The sequence below is a fragment of the Amaranthus tricolor genome, chromosome 12 (genome assembly GCF_026212465.1).
Source record: "Amaranthus tricolor cultivar Red isolate AtriRed21 chromosome 12, ASM2621246v1, whole genome shotgun sequence".
NCBI lineage: Eukaryota > Viridiplantae > Streptophyta > Magnoliopsida > Caryophyllales > Amaranthaceae > Amaranthus > Amaranthus tricolor.
This window is the reverse complement of record NC_080058.1, coordinates 7,183,862-7,201,660: the sequence shown is the minus strand read 5'-3', so window position 1 is coordinate 7,201,660 and position 17,799 is coordinate 7,183,862. Positions and strand designations below refer to the sequence as shown.

At 35.6% G+C, this 17,799-nt stretch overlaps 2 protein-coding genes across 3 annotated transcripts; one reads left to right on the top strand and one right to left on the bottom strand.

The window, feature by feature from the left end:
* Positions 1 to 10,667: 10,667 nt before the first annotated feature.
* On the top strand, positions 10,668 to 12,762 carry LOC130828443 (uncharacterized). The gene is made up of 2 exons (XM_057694435.1): positions 10,668 to 11,478; positions 12,625 to 12,762. Exons 1-2 carry the CDS (start codon positions 11,048 to 11,050, stop codon positions 12,686 to 12,688), a joined length of 495 nt encoding a protein of 164 aa, XP_057550418.1. The 5' UTR covers positions 10,668 to 11,047; the 3' UTR covers positions 12,689 to 12,762.
* Positions 12,763 to 12,895: 133 nt separating this feature from the next.
* Positions 12,896 to 17,374, bottom strand: LOC130828442 (protein MET1, chloroplastic). Of its 2 annotated transcripts, none has more exons than XM_057694432.1 (7): positions 17,093 to 17,374; positions 16,863 to 16,959; positions 14,735 to 15,319; positions 13,739 to 13,815; positions 13,506 to 13,626; positions 13,277 to 13,336; positions 12,896 to 13,191 (listed from the first exon to the last, which is right to left on the bottom strand). In XM_057694432.1, exons 2-7 carry the CDS (start codon positions 16,902 to 16,904, stop codon positions 13,048 to 13,050), a joined length of 1,029 nt encoding a protein of 342 aa, XP_057550415.1. In that variant the 5' UTR covers positions 16,905 to 16,959; positions 17,093 to 17,374; the 3' UTR covers positions 12,896 to 13,047. The 2 variants fall into 2 exon arrangements, with proteins under 2 accessions (XP_057550415.1, XP_057550417.1); XM_057694434.1 differs by having other exon boundaries at positions 16,863 to 17,003; positions 17,093 to 17,260.
* Between the last annotated feature and the right edge of the window lie 425 nt (positions 17,375 to 17,799).

Sequence of the window (17,799 nt, the reverse complement as noted above, 5' to 3'; positions counted from 1 at the left end):
ATCAACAATCGAGGATAAAACAAGCTCTGCAGGAATCTATGAATTCCATTTTAAGGACGTCACGACTTAATTTTTTGAGACCGTTGTATCGTCATGTTTCCATATTTGGTGGAGGATGCTATATACAGAATTGGTGCCCATAGCAAAGGACCTGCCCCGTACAGCCACTGGATGGAAATTACAGCATTGCAATTGCGTATTATGGCTCAGCCGATGGTAATCAAATGTATAATTGTTTAGTGCTTCCGTTAAGGAGAACAGGGGGAACGCATGGCGTTAATAAACTTGTACATATTCTTTGGGTGAACGGGAATTATTATGTTCAGCTTTTAATGAACGATGATTCATCTCCACTGCTGCCAGTTTCGCAAAATTGAAGAGCAGCAGCTAACAATTCATGTATAGATTTAGAGAGACAGTATCGCAACAGGATATCACTTTGGAATAGACTGTGCGGCGTTCAACGACGACAACAAAATAACACCGCCGAAAATGCAGTCAATTTAGATTCTCCATAGTGTTTATTGTACTGATTGTACTTAGTGTTTTTTCATTTTATTAATTGTATTCATTGTAGTAATTATATTTATTGTATTCATTCTATAATTAAGTTAGTGAATGAATGTGTTAGTGAATCAAACGCAACACGTAATAATACAAATTCCATAAATGTCTATTATGGGGTGTGCCCTCTAAACGCTTTCCATTCGGCAAACAAATAAAACAATTGTGTTATCAAAAATTAGACAGTCAATTTCGGTGATGAGACATAAAAATGAAATAGATAAACAGAAACACTAACATATTCAACTCTGTTATCCGCTGCACCAAACGCAGCAGTAGGTCCTTCACCGGGGATGCGAAATGTGTGGGAAGAGACTCTAAACCAGTCAATATACTCAGGGATAGCCTCTGATGGAACCGATGCTCGACGCAGTGCCTGATCACCTACGCAGGCACAATAGGGGAACCTACTCCACATCTCTGTCACTGAGTACGAACCCTGTGCCGGTCGCACAGCTTGTGTAGGTCTCAGCAGAGGGGGGGGGGGGGGGGGGGGGGAATAGCCTGTGCAAAGTCTGATTGTCCTCTCAGGCAAATACACCTTCACGATATCAAAACAGGTGATACCCCTCATATAGGCGTTGCGTGGGTGCTCGTTCAATAAAGCTCTAGGAGAAGTCATGTACGGAGTCCATTCCACCTGCTTACAAAGAAAATTAACATAAACAACATAATATAAAATTAAAATAATTAGTATAACGATGTGTGAGGTCATGTACAAAACCTGTGTCTCTGTCATGGAGTCCAGTATACTCCTACAGTTTCTCAATCTACTCAGCTCACGGATTGGCTTCTACGGGGACCACATATCCACCCTAGTCTTGTTAGGCATATCAGCTTGACGAGGATGGGGGCGGAAGGCTGGGAAGTACTCGTGAATCCATGTCTGCAACAGTGTCAGACAACCAACAATAGTCTTGCACCCAGTCCTTGTCGCCATACCCAGTTGGCGATACATGTTAGCCAACATCACTGCACCCCAAGCAATCTCATCCTGATCAGCAGTCACAGCAAGTATAGGGTTAGGTCGCATCCCGACTCTAGTCTTATCCACCAGCAGCGGGGAACCCACTATAGCCATGTAATACGCTGTAGCCTGAGTCTCCAGAGACTGAGAACGGTGGCATAGCTGCAAAATTTCACCAACGTTAATGCTCCCGCTGGTGAAGTACCCCTTCCTACGCAGCTCCGACATTGGCTCCCAAAACAGACCGGCCAGACCAAGCTTCCAGTCACCATCAGCAGGTTTAGCGGGAAGTGAACCGTCAATGCCAACTCCTAAAATGCGTTGCACGTCGTGCAACATTATGGTCATCTCCCCCCATGGCATGTGGAAGGTGTTGGTATCAGGCTGCCACCTCTCCACAAATGTCGTAATGAGAGCACTATCAATGTGCTGGTGCATTATATACGGTAGACGACCTAGAGGAGTGGCATGTAACACCTCGTACAGCTCATCAGACATGTCTTGAAATCTGATGATCGCATCCAATGTCCTCTTCCTAAGAAGACATTCCAAAATTGGAGGCGTGCGCTCCGATCCCTCAAATATAACCTTTGCTACGTGCCCACCGTAGCTGGGTATTAAAGTGGTGTCAACAGGGCCCCCGGGCTGGGGTGATGTGATCAACCAATCCATGTCCGCGGACTGTGAGCGCCTCCTCCCCCGTGGAGCCGCATCCTCAACCTGGCTAACTCCTGCGTGATCAGAAGTGCTAGCCGTGCTATGCCCTCTAGTCCTAAACTGACCGACATGCCCTCTGACGAGCGTCCAATCAACAGGATGACCAAGAGACTCATCCAGACCGACGGACAGACTCGTCGTAATCAGTATCATCGTCACCTGAGCCGACCGTATCACTACACAGGCTACTCTGACGCTCAATGCGACTACGCACATGGTCTATGGTAGTCGAACGTTGGGCCTGACTATGTCTGGACGCCTGTTTCTGCCTGGCTCACCTTACAGAACCTGTAACCCCCTCTCAGTAAACTCGGCCTAGAACTATTGATGCTTAATAACCCTCTAAAAAACCCTTTTCCTTTTCCTTGATTTCCAGCCACTTACTACAATTTTCATATTTTAATAAACTATTAATAAAAAATTAAAAGCATAAAAAATTAAATTAAGTTATATTCATTTTAATTACACTTACAATATTAATTTAATAAACATATAAGTAAATTTAATAAACACTTACAATCAAATAAATTATTAACAACTAAAATAATTCACACATATAAACAAATAAACAATATATTAATAAATAATTAAACAACTAAAATTTAGTTAACAACTAAAATAAAATTTTTATTAACAATTATTATATTAAAAATTAATTAACAACTAAATTTTAATTAATATATTATTATTATATTAAAAAATAATTAAACATTTAAATAAATTATTTAAATTCAAAACTAATTATTATAATAACATTATCATTATATAATAAAATATTAAAATAAAATAATTTATTACAATATTTCAATAACTTAAAAAATAAATTAATTAAACAAAAGAAATTCATTCAAATTAAAAAAAAATTAAAAAAAATAAATAAAATATAATTCCAGTCGCACAAAGTGCGACTGTACCTAGGTTAAGTCGCACAAAAGTGCAACTCGACCTAGGTACAGTCACACTTTTGTGCGATTGATATAATTTTTTTATTTGATTTTCGAATTTAAATTCAAAACTACTTCTTATAATAACATTATCATAATATAATAATATATTAAAATAAAATAATTTATTACAACATCTATTAAATAACAATAACTTAAAAAATAAATTAATTAAACAAAAGAAATTATTCGAAATTCAAAAAAAATAAATAAATAAAATAAACAAATTTTATACCAGTCGCACAAAAAGTGCGACTATACCTAGGTTTGAGTCGCACAGACTCGACCTAGGTACAGTCGCACTTTTTCGAGTCGCACTTTTTGTGCGACTGATATTATTTTTTTATTTTTTTGAATTTCGAATTACATTAAAATAGAAATTACCTCGAGTTTTTGTTAACTACTTCGATTTCAAAGTTTTAGCTCCGATTAATTTTATGTGTAGATTTTGTGTTCTTGGAAGTGATAAGAGTGTTATTGAATGAGTTTGAAGTGTTTTATAGAGTTTTAAAAATTTTAAAGTTTATGGGTAAATTCGTAATTTCATTAGGGTGGATGGCGATAAAATGAAAAAGATAGCGAAAAATAAAAATTGGATAGTTGAAAGGCATAGAAGCCTAAGACGCACTACCCGTGTTATCAAATATCAACTATGTGATGTCAAACTTTGAAGTAAAAGCATCCATCCCACCTTTCACTTACCACTATGGTATAGAACTAGGCATGGCCACGGTCCGGGTTGGTCCGGTTCCGTTCCGGTTCCATCCGGTTCCGGTTCCACCCGGTTCCGGTTCCATTTGGAACCTGTCGCGAACGGTTCCGGTTCCGGTTCCGGTTCCGGGCGGTTCCAAACGGTTCCTTAGCGGTTCATGAGGCGGTTCCGGCGGTTCCAACTCACGGGACGGGCGGGTCGGACCATCGGTTCCATTTTAATTTTTTCTTTAAATTTTTGTATAATAAAAAAATACTATAATATCGCGGACGTACCTTTGATGATTACTTGATTATTAGCGAAATTCATTGCATGTCAAGTTGTCATCGTTATTGAAATATTTACTAAAATGAATGGAAAAAAATTAATTAATAAGAAACGAATCAATGATAATGTCGATAAAGATGATTAATAAAAAAAGAGGGAGAAAATGGACTTGAACCTAGTACCCAAATGAATACTAAGCTGCCTACGTATCCCGAAGGAATCAAAGCCCACGTAGTTCTTTGTCATACCTTTTATTTATAGTTGTTGAGTGTTGATTCATCGTTGTCGCTTGTCGGATTGATCCTATTCGTCTTCGTCATCATCATGTGGTTGATATTGATTAGATGCTTCCGCTGACTCTCCTCCTGACGATGATGAAGTTGTATCCATCATCATCCATGGATCATCATCGTCGTCTTGATCATCATCGTTCCTTAGTCCTTGTGTTCGTATCTCCGCTTGGTCCCAATCTTTCTTGCAAACACATATTTGAATACTATGTGGAGCAAGACGAGATCGCTTTTCATCCAGAACTCTTCTACCTGCACTAAAAGCAGACTCCGACGCAATAGTGGACGCGGGAATTGCAAGGATATCCTTTGCAATTCTCGATAAAATGGGAAATTTAAAAGATTTTTCTTTCCACCACTCCAAAATATTATAGACACTTGGGTCTATTTCAAAGTGGTGTTTTAGATAACTATCTAGTTCTAAAAATGTGGTCGAGGAAGAAGAAGATCCTACAAAACTATCATCTTGCGTCATTATGTTAGCAATTACTGAATTATAGAAAGAGGGACGAGCCGAAACGCTAGCACGCCTAGACATATCGCGTTTCGGGTTATATACACTAGCGTAAAATTCATACAGTTCAGCTAAATATTTTTTACATGTTCCGACATAATAAGCTACATCGGAAGACGGGCGATCTAACGCTTGATAATAAAATCCTATTACTTTGGTTAGGACCTCGGTTTTAAAACGTGGGTCCAAAATGGTTGTGATTCCATAAATGTAAGGAAAATCGGTAAAATATGATTTCCATTTTTCCATCATTTCAGCAAGAATCGGCCTTAATTGTGGGTTAGTATCTTCTTGTGTATGTTTAAGCAGGTGATAAAAAATAGTAATACATTCACTTATTACTAAGTGAACGTTCGGTTCATAAACATAAGAAAAAATCTTAGTCGCGTGGTCATACGCTTCTAATATGTTATGTACACCTATTGCTAATTCCCAAGTTTCATCAGCTATGAAACTATCTGTACACTCACTATATAGTTGTGTTATTACTGGGCGATAAGCAATCGCCTTTCTTAATAAATCGTTCGTTGACCCCCAACGTGTAGGAGTATCTAATGACCAATACACTTTTTTAAGTTGGTATTGGTCACATAATTGTTTATATCTTCTTTTAATCTTTCCGATCCTAAGCCATTTTACTATATCCCTAATTGGTTCTAATAATTCACTTAATTGTTTTATACCTACTTGACAAGATAAGTTAACTATGTGCGCACAACAACGTATGTGTAATAAGCTACCCCCAAGGATTAAACTAAAGGCGGGTTCGTTAAATAAAAGTTCTATACATTTTATGTTTGCGGTTGCATTATCTGTTGAACAACAAAATATTTTATCTAATAAGTTCCATTCCCTACATATCTCTATTAATCTATATTTTATGTTTTCGCCGGTGTGTCTTTCTGGCATAGTCTCAAAAGCAATTATTCTTTTTTGAATAATCCAATTTCGATCTATCCAGTGTGCTGTTACACACATATAAGATTCTAAATGTGGGGGAGCAGACCATATGTCAGTTGTTATGCTAACCCTACCATTAAACGATTTAAACATTTCAACTAGGTCATAGCGCATTGATTCGTATAATTTAATTGTTCGTCTTTTAAGAGTGTTCCTAGGGATTGCTCTAAATTGTGGTTGCAATTGTTGTCTAGTGAGACGCTCATATGCCCTACTTTCACCGTGGTTAAAAGGCAATTCATCGCAAATTACATACCTAGAAAATTCATCAATCATGTCATTACGATTATATCTAAAAGGCATACCTGTGTTGGGAATGTCCCATTGTGTCTGTCGGCTTCCACTTGTGGTCCCGCTGCCGCTTGATGCATGAGTTTCTTTTGTGATTCCATGCTTCTTTGCCAAATGTTTGTTAAAAGATCCCGTTCCACCACCTAACACGTATTCACAAAACACAATAAATAAATGTTTATAAAATATGAATATATAATGTATGAATGTATTATGTATGTATAAAAAACTTAAAAAGTATTTACCTCTGGCGAAATTGTATGAAACTAAGGGCTTTACTCCTTGACTTTCACAAATTTGACAAGTGCATAGGAACATATCTGGATTCTCGGTTGGTTCTTTTGTGAAATACGACCACACATGTGAAACAGCTCTACCACTAGAAGGTGGCATTGCCGGAAAAGGTTGTCTTACTGGTTCATCTTCATCTAAATAAATAATTTAAAATTATAAAACTATAATTAAATAAATAAATAATTTAAAGTTTAATTAATTTGAAGAATAAAATTATAAAACTAACCGATAGTTTGGAAATTGACTCGTTTACCACGAGCTTGTCTTTGTTGTTGTTGTTCTCCTTGTTCTTCATCTGATCTTGTTGATGACTGTCGAGATATATGTACCCCAATTGGGGTCGTTGGTTCTTCTTCTTGTTCTTCTTCTTCTTCAATTTGTATATCTTTTTCCACTTCTTCTGCATATTGATGTAACTCCGGGTCGTACCCTTCCGGATAATTAGGTTCATAATTATAATTACTAATGGAGGGTGTTGTTGATACCGACGGAGTAGAAGTGGCCTTTCTTTTGGAGGAACTGGAACCTCCTAATGATTTTGCCACTTTAGTAACTTTTTTTGTGGCTTTTTTCAAAAATGAAGACATGATTGATAGTATAGAAGTAAAAATAGAAATATAGAATTAAGAAATAAATAAATGATTAATTACGTAACTAACTAAATTAAGAAATAATTAGAAGACTAATTATGTAATTAAGAGAATAATTGCGTAATTAAAGAATTAAGTAGAGAGAGTAGGAGAAGATATGAGTTGTGAATGAAAATGATTGAAAGTGATGAGTATTTATAGGATGGATTCCAACGGCTCTCTAACGGCTAGTTTGGCTCAACGGTTCCATGGAACCGGTGGGCCGGTTCAACCGGACCGGTTCCGGTTCCGGTTCCATGGAACCGTTGAGCCGGTTCAACCGGACCGGTCCCGGTTCCGGTTCCAGAACCGGTTCCATGGAACCGTTGGACCGGTTCTCCCGGACCGGTTCCGGTTCCAACCCGCGGGTTTTTTGGCCCGGTTCACGACGGTTTTTTCCGGCGGTTTCACGGTTCCGGCGACTTTTTTCCGGCGGTTTCACGGTTTCGCGGTTCGGGGCGGTTCGGAACCTGTCGCAAACGGTTCCGGTTCCGGTTCCGGTTCCAAGCGGTTCGGGACCGGTTCGGTTCCGGGTAACCCGCCCCGTGGCCATGCCTATATAGAACTAGACCATGCTTAACTTACATTACTTGATCATTAACCTTTTAATTTGTTATGTGTAGCCCTAAATCCAAGTTGTTGGTCACATATTTTTACCCGATTTTCGCAAACTGTATAATCCGGATCGGATGTACCGGCCCGGATTCGGGTCACATATTTTTAGAAATCGGGTATTTGGTATTTGGTTTTATTTATTATTTTTTAAAATTTTACTTTTTTATAAATAAAATAATGATGGTATCTATTAAGCTAACCTTGGGTTGAATCTTAATATAATTTTTCTCCCACTTATATTTTTTTATAATTGTTCTTACTTAAACCAATGTGTAATAATATTATTCTTTAAATTTCTTAATTTGTCTTTTATGACTAATTAAGCTAAATATTTTTAAAGAATTAGTATTTGAATTTTATATAAAAAATATTATAAATAAAAATATAGATAAAAGCGCATGGTTAAACAAGAAAAAGACAAAAAAAAAAAAATAAAACATTCTAATAAAATGGGTATCTGGATCCGATCCGGTTTAATCTGGGTCGGAACCGGATCACGTTTTTAGGTATCCGAAAAATTGGATATCCGGATTTTCGAATCTGGGTCAACCCGGTATCCGATTTTGAACACCCCGAAGTAAAAGAATTATAAAAATAACAATGAAAATTAATTTTCCACTTGTACAAAAAGAATTTTTTTAAAAATTGTTAGTGTTAACCCAATTGAAGTCGTCTCATTGATACCTTTGTTATATTACACATTACTTATTAGTATTAGTGCATGCGGTAAAGCTTGTTCTAGGACACTATTAAATATCGCTACTTTTTAAATTTTATTGTGTTATCACCCTTTATATATTGAAATTCCAACAATGCCCTTAATAAAATTTCATAACTTTGTCTCTCTAACTTCTCTAAAAAAACTCTCTAAACTAAAATCAATATCGAAACATTATGGCAAATGAAAATGATCACCAAAATGATTCGGTAAGCATCGGTAACAATCGTTAACTTCAAAAAATAATTGCTTGCGCTGAAATTTAATTCATGTTCACTCTTTTGGCCATAACTTTTGATAGAAAAATCATATTAATGCAATATTTGCGTCATTAGAAACTAGACTTTAAAGTCTTTTCAATGATATATTATATGTCCAAATTTGATAATCAAGTGAGAAATAATGATAGTTTAAAGTTTGCTTGTGTTGAAATTTGATACATGTTCAATCTTTTGGCCATAACTTTTTATAGGAAAATTGCATTAATGGAACTTTGCAAGGTTTGCGGCATTAGAAGCTAGACTTCAAGATCTTTCCAACGATATATTTATGTCCAATTCCGATAACTGAGCATAGTACAGATTTATCTTATACTTTGGTGTAGGAAGATATGAATGTGTCGAGTTGTTGTGAGTTGAGGTTTGGGTCACTACATGGGGTGATCAATATGGAATATAAGAGATGCATTGGACAAAGCATAGGAGGTTTTGATCAAGGCCTAAAGAGACTTCATTAAGCATGTTAGACCATGCCTTGAACGAGGCAAAACAAGGCAACAAAGAAAAAGCAAATAGAAGCCTGATGATCATGCTTCTCTTTCGAGCACATGGGTGGATCATTCGAACAATAGATTAGGATGCCCGGCTGTCAATTTTGTTACATTTTGTATGACTTGAAGGGTGCATTATTTCTTATTTATTGCTGCATTTTTGGTCAGTTATTGTGTAGGTCTAAAATGTTGTATGCCCTTTATATAAAGGGCTTATGAATTCATCAACTCACACAACAAAGTGAGCAAGGGCTAATATATAGAGATGGGGTTAAAATAGTTTCTTTTCTTTGTATTAGTATCGAGTAATCTCTATTGTTTGGGAGATATTTGCATTGCGAGTTTGTTTTCAAGAGGGAGTTATTTTATTCTTATATTATTAAATCAAATAATAAAATAAATATTTTTGAAGGAGAGATATCCAATATACCTTATACATTGTGTGTTCCTTTTTTCATTATTATTATTGTGTTTTCAATCTTGTTTCTCACTTGTGTGAAACCTTAATAGCTTTCAATTCATTGTTGATATCTTTTTTTATATATATATTTTCTATTTCTTGTTGTAATCTTCTATCTAGTTGTTTTGTTTCATTGTATGTAGGGGTAGGCAAAGTCAGATATATGATCTAAAATATGCAGTTTGATCAGATATCCGAAAACTAGCATATCCAATATATGATATTCGATTCGATTAGACTCGGATTTCTGAAATATTTGGATCGGATATCCGATGCCAATGAGGATAAATTGTAAAATTTAAATCGGATATTCGAAATATCCAATATCCAACATTTGATAATAGTCAAAATGTTTTTTTTAAATACTTTTATTCTTATTATCCGATGTCCTATTATTTAAAAAGTTATATCTGACTCCGCATCCGATATCCAAATTTTCGAATAGGATATCTGAGCTAAAGTAAAATTTCTTATTAGATATCTTAAGATTTGAATCAAATATAGAATCGAATCATCATACTTTTGGATTATCAGATGCTAAGCTCTAGTTGTATGCATGAATTCTAAACAAGAGGAATCTTTAGCCTTGGAACATTTCATCACCCACAAGTACAACCCTTGTAATTCTATTTTATTAGTTGAACGCAAGTTAATAAAAAAGCACAAAGACCTCATACCGTTTAACTTCACTCCTAAAAGTCCTAATAATTTATGATCATCGTATCCGTTGTATCCAGCTCATAGAAATTATAATTAGGTTTTGAAAAGGGATAAAAGACGGTAACTAATACTCAAAAAAGATGGAAGACGACAACCCATAATAATACTAATTGCTAATATAGTTTTTCTTTTAGTTGCCACCTGTTATTGGCAGAATAATAGTATTTCACCCACAATCCAAAAATGATTACCTTTATAATTTATGGGTTAGCTTCAGTAAGTTGCTAGTGTGGAGTGATGATGAGGTTTCTAAGGATGGAGTGGGCATTCAATTTAAACCCTACATGACATCATTTCATTTCAACAATATTCAAAACTAAGCCTTTTGTGTCTCTTAATATCTTGTCAAATGTTGTCTTTCTCCTTTCTTTTCTATACTGATCACTTCCCAAATACTGTTCCAAAAATCTCACTCTGCCCTTTGAACCAATCAAGATAACTCTTCAAAATATAGATTTTTTGCAATAGTTATCTGATATAGGGTAGACCAAGAAAAGGGAAGGAGAGGTAAAAATCAAACCCAGATACATGTTTCAACTGAGATAAGATTCGGTTCTCGCAATAGCTTCTAATGTAAAAAAGTGAGGGGCTTAGTGTATTTTGGAATAATATATTGATGAGGGTTATGTTGGGGAAAATTCAATGCTCTTTCATATGCTTCTGCAAACCCTCTTCTCAAATATACACACCAAGGCCTTTTAGATTGGAAAACACCCCACAAACAACGGAACAGATCCAGACTCAGACCCAGACTCAGACCCAGACCCAGACCCAGACCCAGACGCAAACTCAGACTGTAACAAATGAATCATGTATGTCTGAGTATGATGCAACAGAAGTCAATGAAAGTGAGGATGGCATTGGCATTACCAACCACAACCAGAATCCTGGTTGCCTTCAAAGCTGTCTGACAAAATCATCCTCACAGAAATCAGAACCTGCAACATGTGTAACTACATCTAACACTGCAAGTGCACAAAAAAAGAAAGTTCAATGGTTGGATTTCTTAGGTAAGGAGCTTGCTCAGATCAGGGAATTTGAGTCCAGGTAACTTTCCTCTTTTTAGCTACTACTAGAGATTGCACTTTTGATCTTTCAAATACACTTAATATTCATGAGCTATTCTAATGAAAGATCGTCTCACGATGAGACGATTCAAAATAAAATGTCCATATGCTAACAGTTTCTATTAGTAAGCCATTTAACTAGTAAGCCATTTAACCCATGTATGATCTGCGTCTCAAGGTAAAACCGTCTCATATAAGAATTTGTGTTCCATGTTTTGGGTGGAGCCGTGGAGCTGTTCATGGACTGGTCGCTCCAATTTCTTCCAAAACGGGCTAGAACATCCCATTAATAAAAGTCATAGGTAAAGATAGAGACTCAAATAACTCAATGTTAGTTTAGTACTTGAAGGATTTCTTTTCATCTTTATGATAAAAGATTCGATTCTCTGATCTTACTCAGAATCATTAAAGTTATGAATCCTCGACTTGACAAAATTAATGGGCGGTGAGTAAAAGATTAGGTCTACAATAGGCCAAGCTAAGCCCAATCATGATCCCTCCATGAACAACTCTAATTTCGGGACTGTCTTATGCTCCTTGCTTTGTACTTCTAGTCTCGTTCTCATTGGAAAAATATATGTATAAGTGCATTAGTATTCAAATGTTTAGCATGATGGCACGTTGCCAAGCCAATAAGAGTGGAAGATTCTTGAAAGTGTGTGCCTAACTCAAAAAAATCCAAGATATCGCAACGGAGGTAACGGTCGCGATCACGGCACCTCACAGAGTTACGACTCGTTTTGCGGACAGTGCAATGTGAATTGTTAAGTTGAAAAACAAGGGTAATTCAAGTTTTTCAAAATATATTTTCAATAAAACTTAATAGTAGATCTTCTAAAACCTAATACACTTTAAAAATAAAAATAATAACTAATGTGTTAGAATAACAACTTATAATATAATGGTTACTTTTGTATGACTTCAAATTATAGATTAGGTAACAGAGTGCCGGTCGATAAACTCGAAATCCGTTATAAAGCAGATGTTATGCAACGTAACCGCCTCATTTTTATTCCATGACATGAATGACTGAAGACATTGCTTAGTTTACTTAGTTTACTTGATACAAAATTGATTTGTTGACATTATATCTTATGTACCACTTAACTTTTGGCCATTGATACAGTGAACCGGAAGAAACAGAATATGAAAATGTAAAGAGCAGAGGATGTGTGTGTAGTATACTATGATTGAGACGGTTGATCCATCTCTTCTACCAAAGGCGAATTCAAATTATATGGCAAACCGAACACTTATCACTACAATAGGGTTTTAATCAAATGAATCGGGCCTATGCCTAGGCAGACCCGAGCCTAGATTCCCCCAGTTGCCTACCACAATATTCTTGAGAACGATACCGACAAAGAAGCAGCAAGAAGCAAATTCGATAGACTATCTTTTTGTTGGATAAATGTAGGCCGGAAAACTATATTCATTAATAGGAGGCATGAGAATGGAGGTTTCTTTGAATAATGAACATGTACTCTTGATCAAACAGTGTAAGCATAAGCAACATAGTGAGAAAATCGTTGCTATAAAACCGCGCCTTTTACTTCTTGTTGAATATACCAAAAAGAGATTTGATCGCATTCACTGCATTCTCGTTGATGAATGATTCATCGAATCGTTTCAGCAGGGTCTCAAATTCGTCTGCTGTTCTGAGGTTCGCGAGGTCTGGATCAGTTCGAATTCTCTGTACAGTTTTAGAAAAAGGGAAAATTTTAGTAAAGTTTATAAGCATTTTGTAAACAAGAACACATATTACAATAGTATGTTACATTGAAATCTTCATATCCTTCTTCCAAAGCATCTTCGAGTGCAGAAAGACCAGCTTGTATCTGTCGTGAAACCATTGACAGGCATTAAGTTATTAGTTATGTTATGTGGCTCGGAAACTGAGATTGAACACTGAGTTTGCAGGCGTCAGACACGACTACTTTGTGAATCAAAATCCATATCTAAATGTCCTGCGATTCATCAGTCGTTATCATCATTATATCGAATTACCTGATTAAGCTTAGAATAACAGCAGGCAACGTTGTAATTAGCTACTGAAGCTTCAGTTGCGGTAGGACTAGATCCTAGTACAGACTCGAACTTTTCACGTGCTTCATCATATTTTTCCATCCTTTAGAATGAAAGAAAATACAGAAGACATAGAATTAGGGGAACCAGCAAGCATATGCATAGCAACAGCAGTGAGGCGAAAAAATGAAAATGGAAGAGATCGAGTTGATTACTTGTAAAGTTGAAGGCCTTCTCGGAGTTCCTGTTCCCTACGTTCTTTCTGTGCCATCTTTCGTTGGTAATTTTGCAGCTGAGATAATGTTTTAAACAAACTTAAATCAATTCAATCATTCTCTTAAGACTATACTCTAACAATGGTAACAATTCTGCATTTCGGGTCTGTTTGGAAAATGGCTTTAACTTAAACAACTAGCTCAACATCAAGCAAATCCGTCAATAACTTCAGATGGTCAAACCACCCAATAGCTCCCGCCCATAGCTAGTCTATGTTACTCGGACTATTCATTTTGCTTTACATACCCGTGTGCGATCCTTAATGCTCGGACATTGGTATGACACTTAAATACTTAATTTTAGGCGTAAAATTGAATATTTAGACATATCGACACTTGGACACATACTAGTATCCGACATCAGTATCGAGTCCAATTAACATAGGCTACAACCAACATCTCCTACCAATGGTTATAGCCAACAGTTCTTTACGATAACTACAACCCTGCCAATAGCTACAGCCTTTCGCTCACAACTAATAGCTACAGCCTTCAGCTGACGCCACTAGCTACGACTAACAGCCCTCGCCAATAGCTACGACTAGAGGTGTTCCAAATAGACCTGATGACCCGATTTTCAACCGATCTTATAATTGAACCCGATTTGCCCCGACTTAAAAATGGATTTACTAGTATGTAAAAACCAATGTGGACACAAAATCCGATTTAAACAACTTGAAAAATCTGACTCAAAATCAACCCGATGACCCGAATGAACACCTCTAGCTAAAGCTAACAACTCCTACCAATAACTACAGTGTACCACCAACAACTATGAAGCCTATTTTTAACAAAGACAATCAACATTTTTTCTAGCAATTTGCGGACCATATTGTCAACAATACAAAGCAAATCAACATAATCTACAAGTATGAGACAATCAGGTAATAAAACTATGACAATCAAAGATTTTGATGTAGAGAGTAAGGTAATTACTTGAATCTCCCTAATCCGGTTACTGATAAAACCAGCATTTCGTTCAGCACGAATAATTTCCTTCTCAGTCATCTCCCCAGAAGCATAATCAAGATTCCCATAACGTTTCAGCATTTTCATGTAGAGAGGGCCAATTCTTTGACGGATAGTATACATAGTCCTTCCGTACTCAGCAGCAGGCCAGATTTCAGTGCCAAACATGGCACTGGTGGCGATAACTTTGTCGCCCACAGTAAACTTGCCTGTTTTATCGGCTGATAATCCAGGTGCTATCGCATCAATATACACAGCACCATCTCTTCCTTTGGCAAATTTCAACCCGAAAGGTCGCTCTATTTCCACTTCATACTCTTCATACTTTTCTTCTTCTTCTTGGTTCGAGGAGGATGAATCTGTTTCTGTTGCTTTTATCACGAATCTACTCAGAGATTTATTGCTCCTGCAGCTGCAGCGGTAGCCTACAAGAAACCTTGTAGGGCTAGCTGCAGCAACAGATGACAACCCGAATTGCCTGGTTTTGAAAAGTTGCAAATGGGAGCGATTGGTTTGATCAAGAGCTTGGTAGGAGCAATGGTATAGCTGCGCCTGCAGCAAGGGCCAAGCCAGAAAGTCAAAATTACGCACCACAAAGTTGCGAAGAAAACTCAAACTTCTAACCCATGCAATATTAAAGCTTCCTTTACCATAAATTTGTTCACAAGGAACATCCCACATTATTCAAATAGTGGGTTATGAACTTGCATATGCTACCATATGGGTTTGGGAAAAAGTGAGCCTCATCAAGTGTATATACAAGTCAACGCTCATTATCCGTGAGTTTGTGGGCTTGGGCCCACAGGTGCCTGTGCCGTGCGTATGTCCATACAAGTGAGCTAACAATGTGGTTCTTGGATATGATTTGGTTCACATGTTTACACGTGAAGATCCTACATCACTAAAATAGTGAATCATTATCATAGACTTGCATATAATGCTTGGTGGTAATCCTCCTACTACTTTATGATTTAGGGAAAGTTTGTAGGTTTGGGCCCATGGGATAATTATGATAAATTGTCACGTCTAAACAAAAACCACATGTTCTTTGCTAGTATATATATATATATATATATATATATATATATATATATATATATATATATATATATATATATATATATATATATATATATAAAACAAAAAATACAAATTTTCAAATGAAATAGTCTCATGGTGAAATCATATTTATTAGGTTCGCTCTATGTACACTTTTATATTAAAGTGATCACTTTTACATCATTTAAAGTGATTAATTTTTATAGTTTTGAAGTGATAACTTTTTCTAAAGTGATCAATTGCAATTTTAAAGTGAACAAATAAAAAAAAAGGTTAATTATGAATCCATCTCATAATAAAATGGTTTCATGCAAAACTTGCTGAACCAAAAAATTACGTAGAACCGAAAAATAATCAGTCGAGCCCTTTGCAGCCCCATGTGGTTTCGCCATTGGTCTCACTGAACATAATAGTGAAAATTGATCAAGAAATTGAGCAGGGCAAAATCATTAGACCTTAAATTTATGCAAAACATTGGGAAGGAGAATTCTTTTGAACTCTTTCCCTTAGTTAAACGAAAGTTAATTTTGCCACTAAACCAACTATTAATATATAAATGTTGAAGGTATTATAATGTAAAGAGAAAATTACTTAGAATAATCTAACATATTCATATTTTTTAACAATAATCTTAATTATTAATTAAATATTAATAATCCCAACTTTGAGGGGTATTTTCCCAGAGAAAACTCGGTGATCGAATGACTTGCTATAGCAAGTTTTTTTTATAAAAAAAAATAAAATAAAATAAAACTGATTATTTATGATTTTTTTTATTATTTAGAATTTTTTAATGTAAATTTTCAATTTTTTTTTCCAATTTTAAATTAATTTTCAGTTTATTTTCTGGTGAATTACTACTTTATATAGCAAGTGATTAGGTTATCGAAGTTCACTCTAATCAAATATCTATAAAGTTGGGATTATTCGTGATTAATCAATAGATAGATTATTGTAAGAAAATCCTAAAAAAGTGATTATTCTAGATAATTTTTTCAAAATTATATTAGATAAAATAGTTGGGAGCGACATTTACCTGAGAATAGCCGTACCCACAACTGTTGGTTGTGGACATCATTTTTGTTTTGCCGTGCTGTTGTTTACTCCTTGCTGCTGCAGCGTTGATCCAGCCTCTGTAAGAAAATGTAGTAGCCGGAATTTGAATAATGTACAACCTCTAATACATAATCAAAGGTTGATCAATTATGATTTCTTAAATTTTTTAACAAAAAAAAAAAGAAAAAAGAAAGAGGAAGAAAATATGACCTGGAATTGGGATTTGGGATTAAGAGGACCCAATTGGGTAGTGGCTATTGTAATCTGTTACTGAATACTGATTATCTTTAGAGCTTGTTGTTGTGCATTTACGTGTCCTTCATCTTTTTCAGTCGATTACATGGCCAAATAAGAAACTAGCCTTTCATTTGGTACACTTATTCAGGACCATCAGTTCTATATCTCTCCATTTTTTTTTTTTTGTTTTCTTTTTATTTTTATGAGTTTCTTTGTGAGAGTGCAAATATAAGAGGAATAATAACTTACCATTTACCAATAACCGAATCAAGGCAAAGTATGACAAACTCGAGGTGAAAACTGAAAAGTCTTGGGTGTGGGTGTAATTTTGGTAGGTAGTGGGTGGATACGAGGTGAAAATGAAAAGTCCTATTCGGTCATGAGAGGCAGATAAGTATTGGGTATGAAGTCTTACATGCCTCATAGTCGTCTACCCTATATCTAAACATTATATCAATTTTGTATATTTTTATTAAAAGTTATTGACAAAAAATTAAGAATATTAATTATTTTATTACATTGTATAATTTAAAAAAAAAATTAAATGTATGAAAAAAATTGTAAGGGTTTATAAAGTATTTCCTTTGTTTTAAAATACTTATAATATTTGTCTTTTCACGCAGTCCATTGCACTAATTCAATCCTTAATATCTCTAACTATATATAATAAAAATTATAAA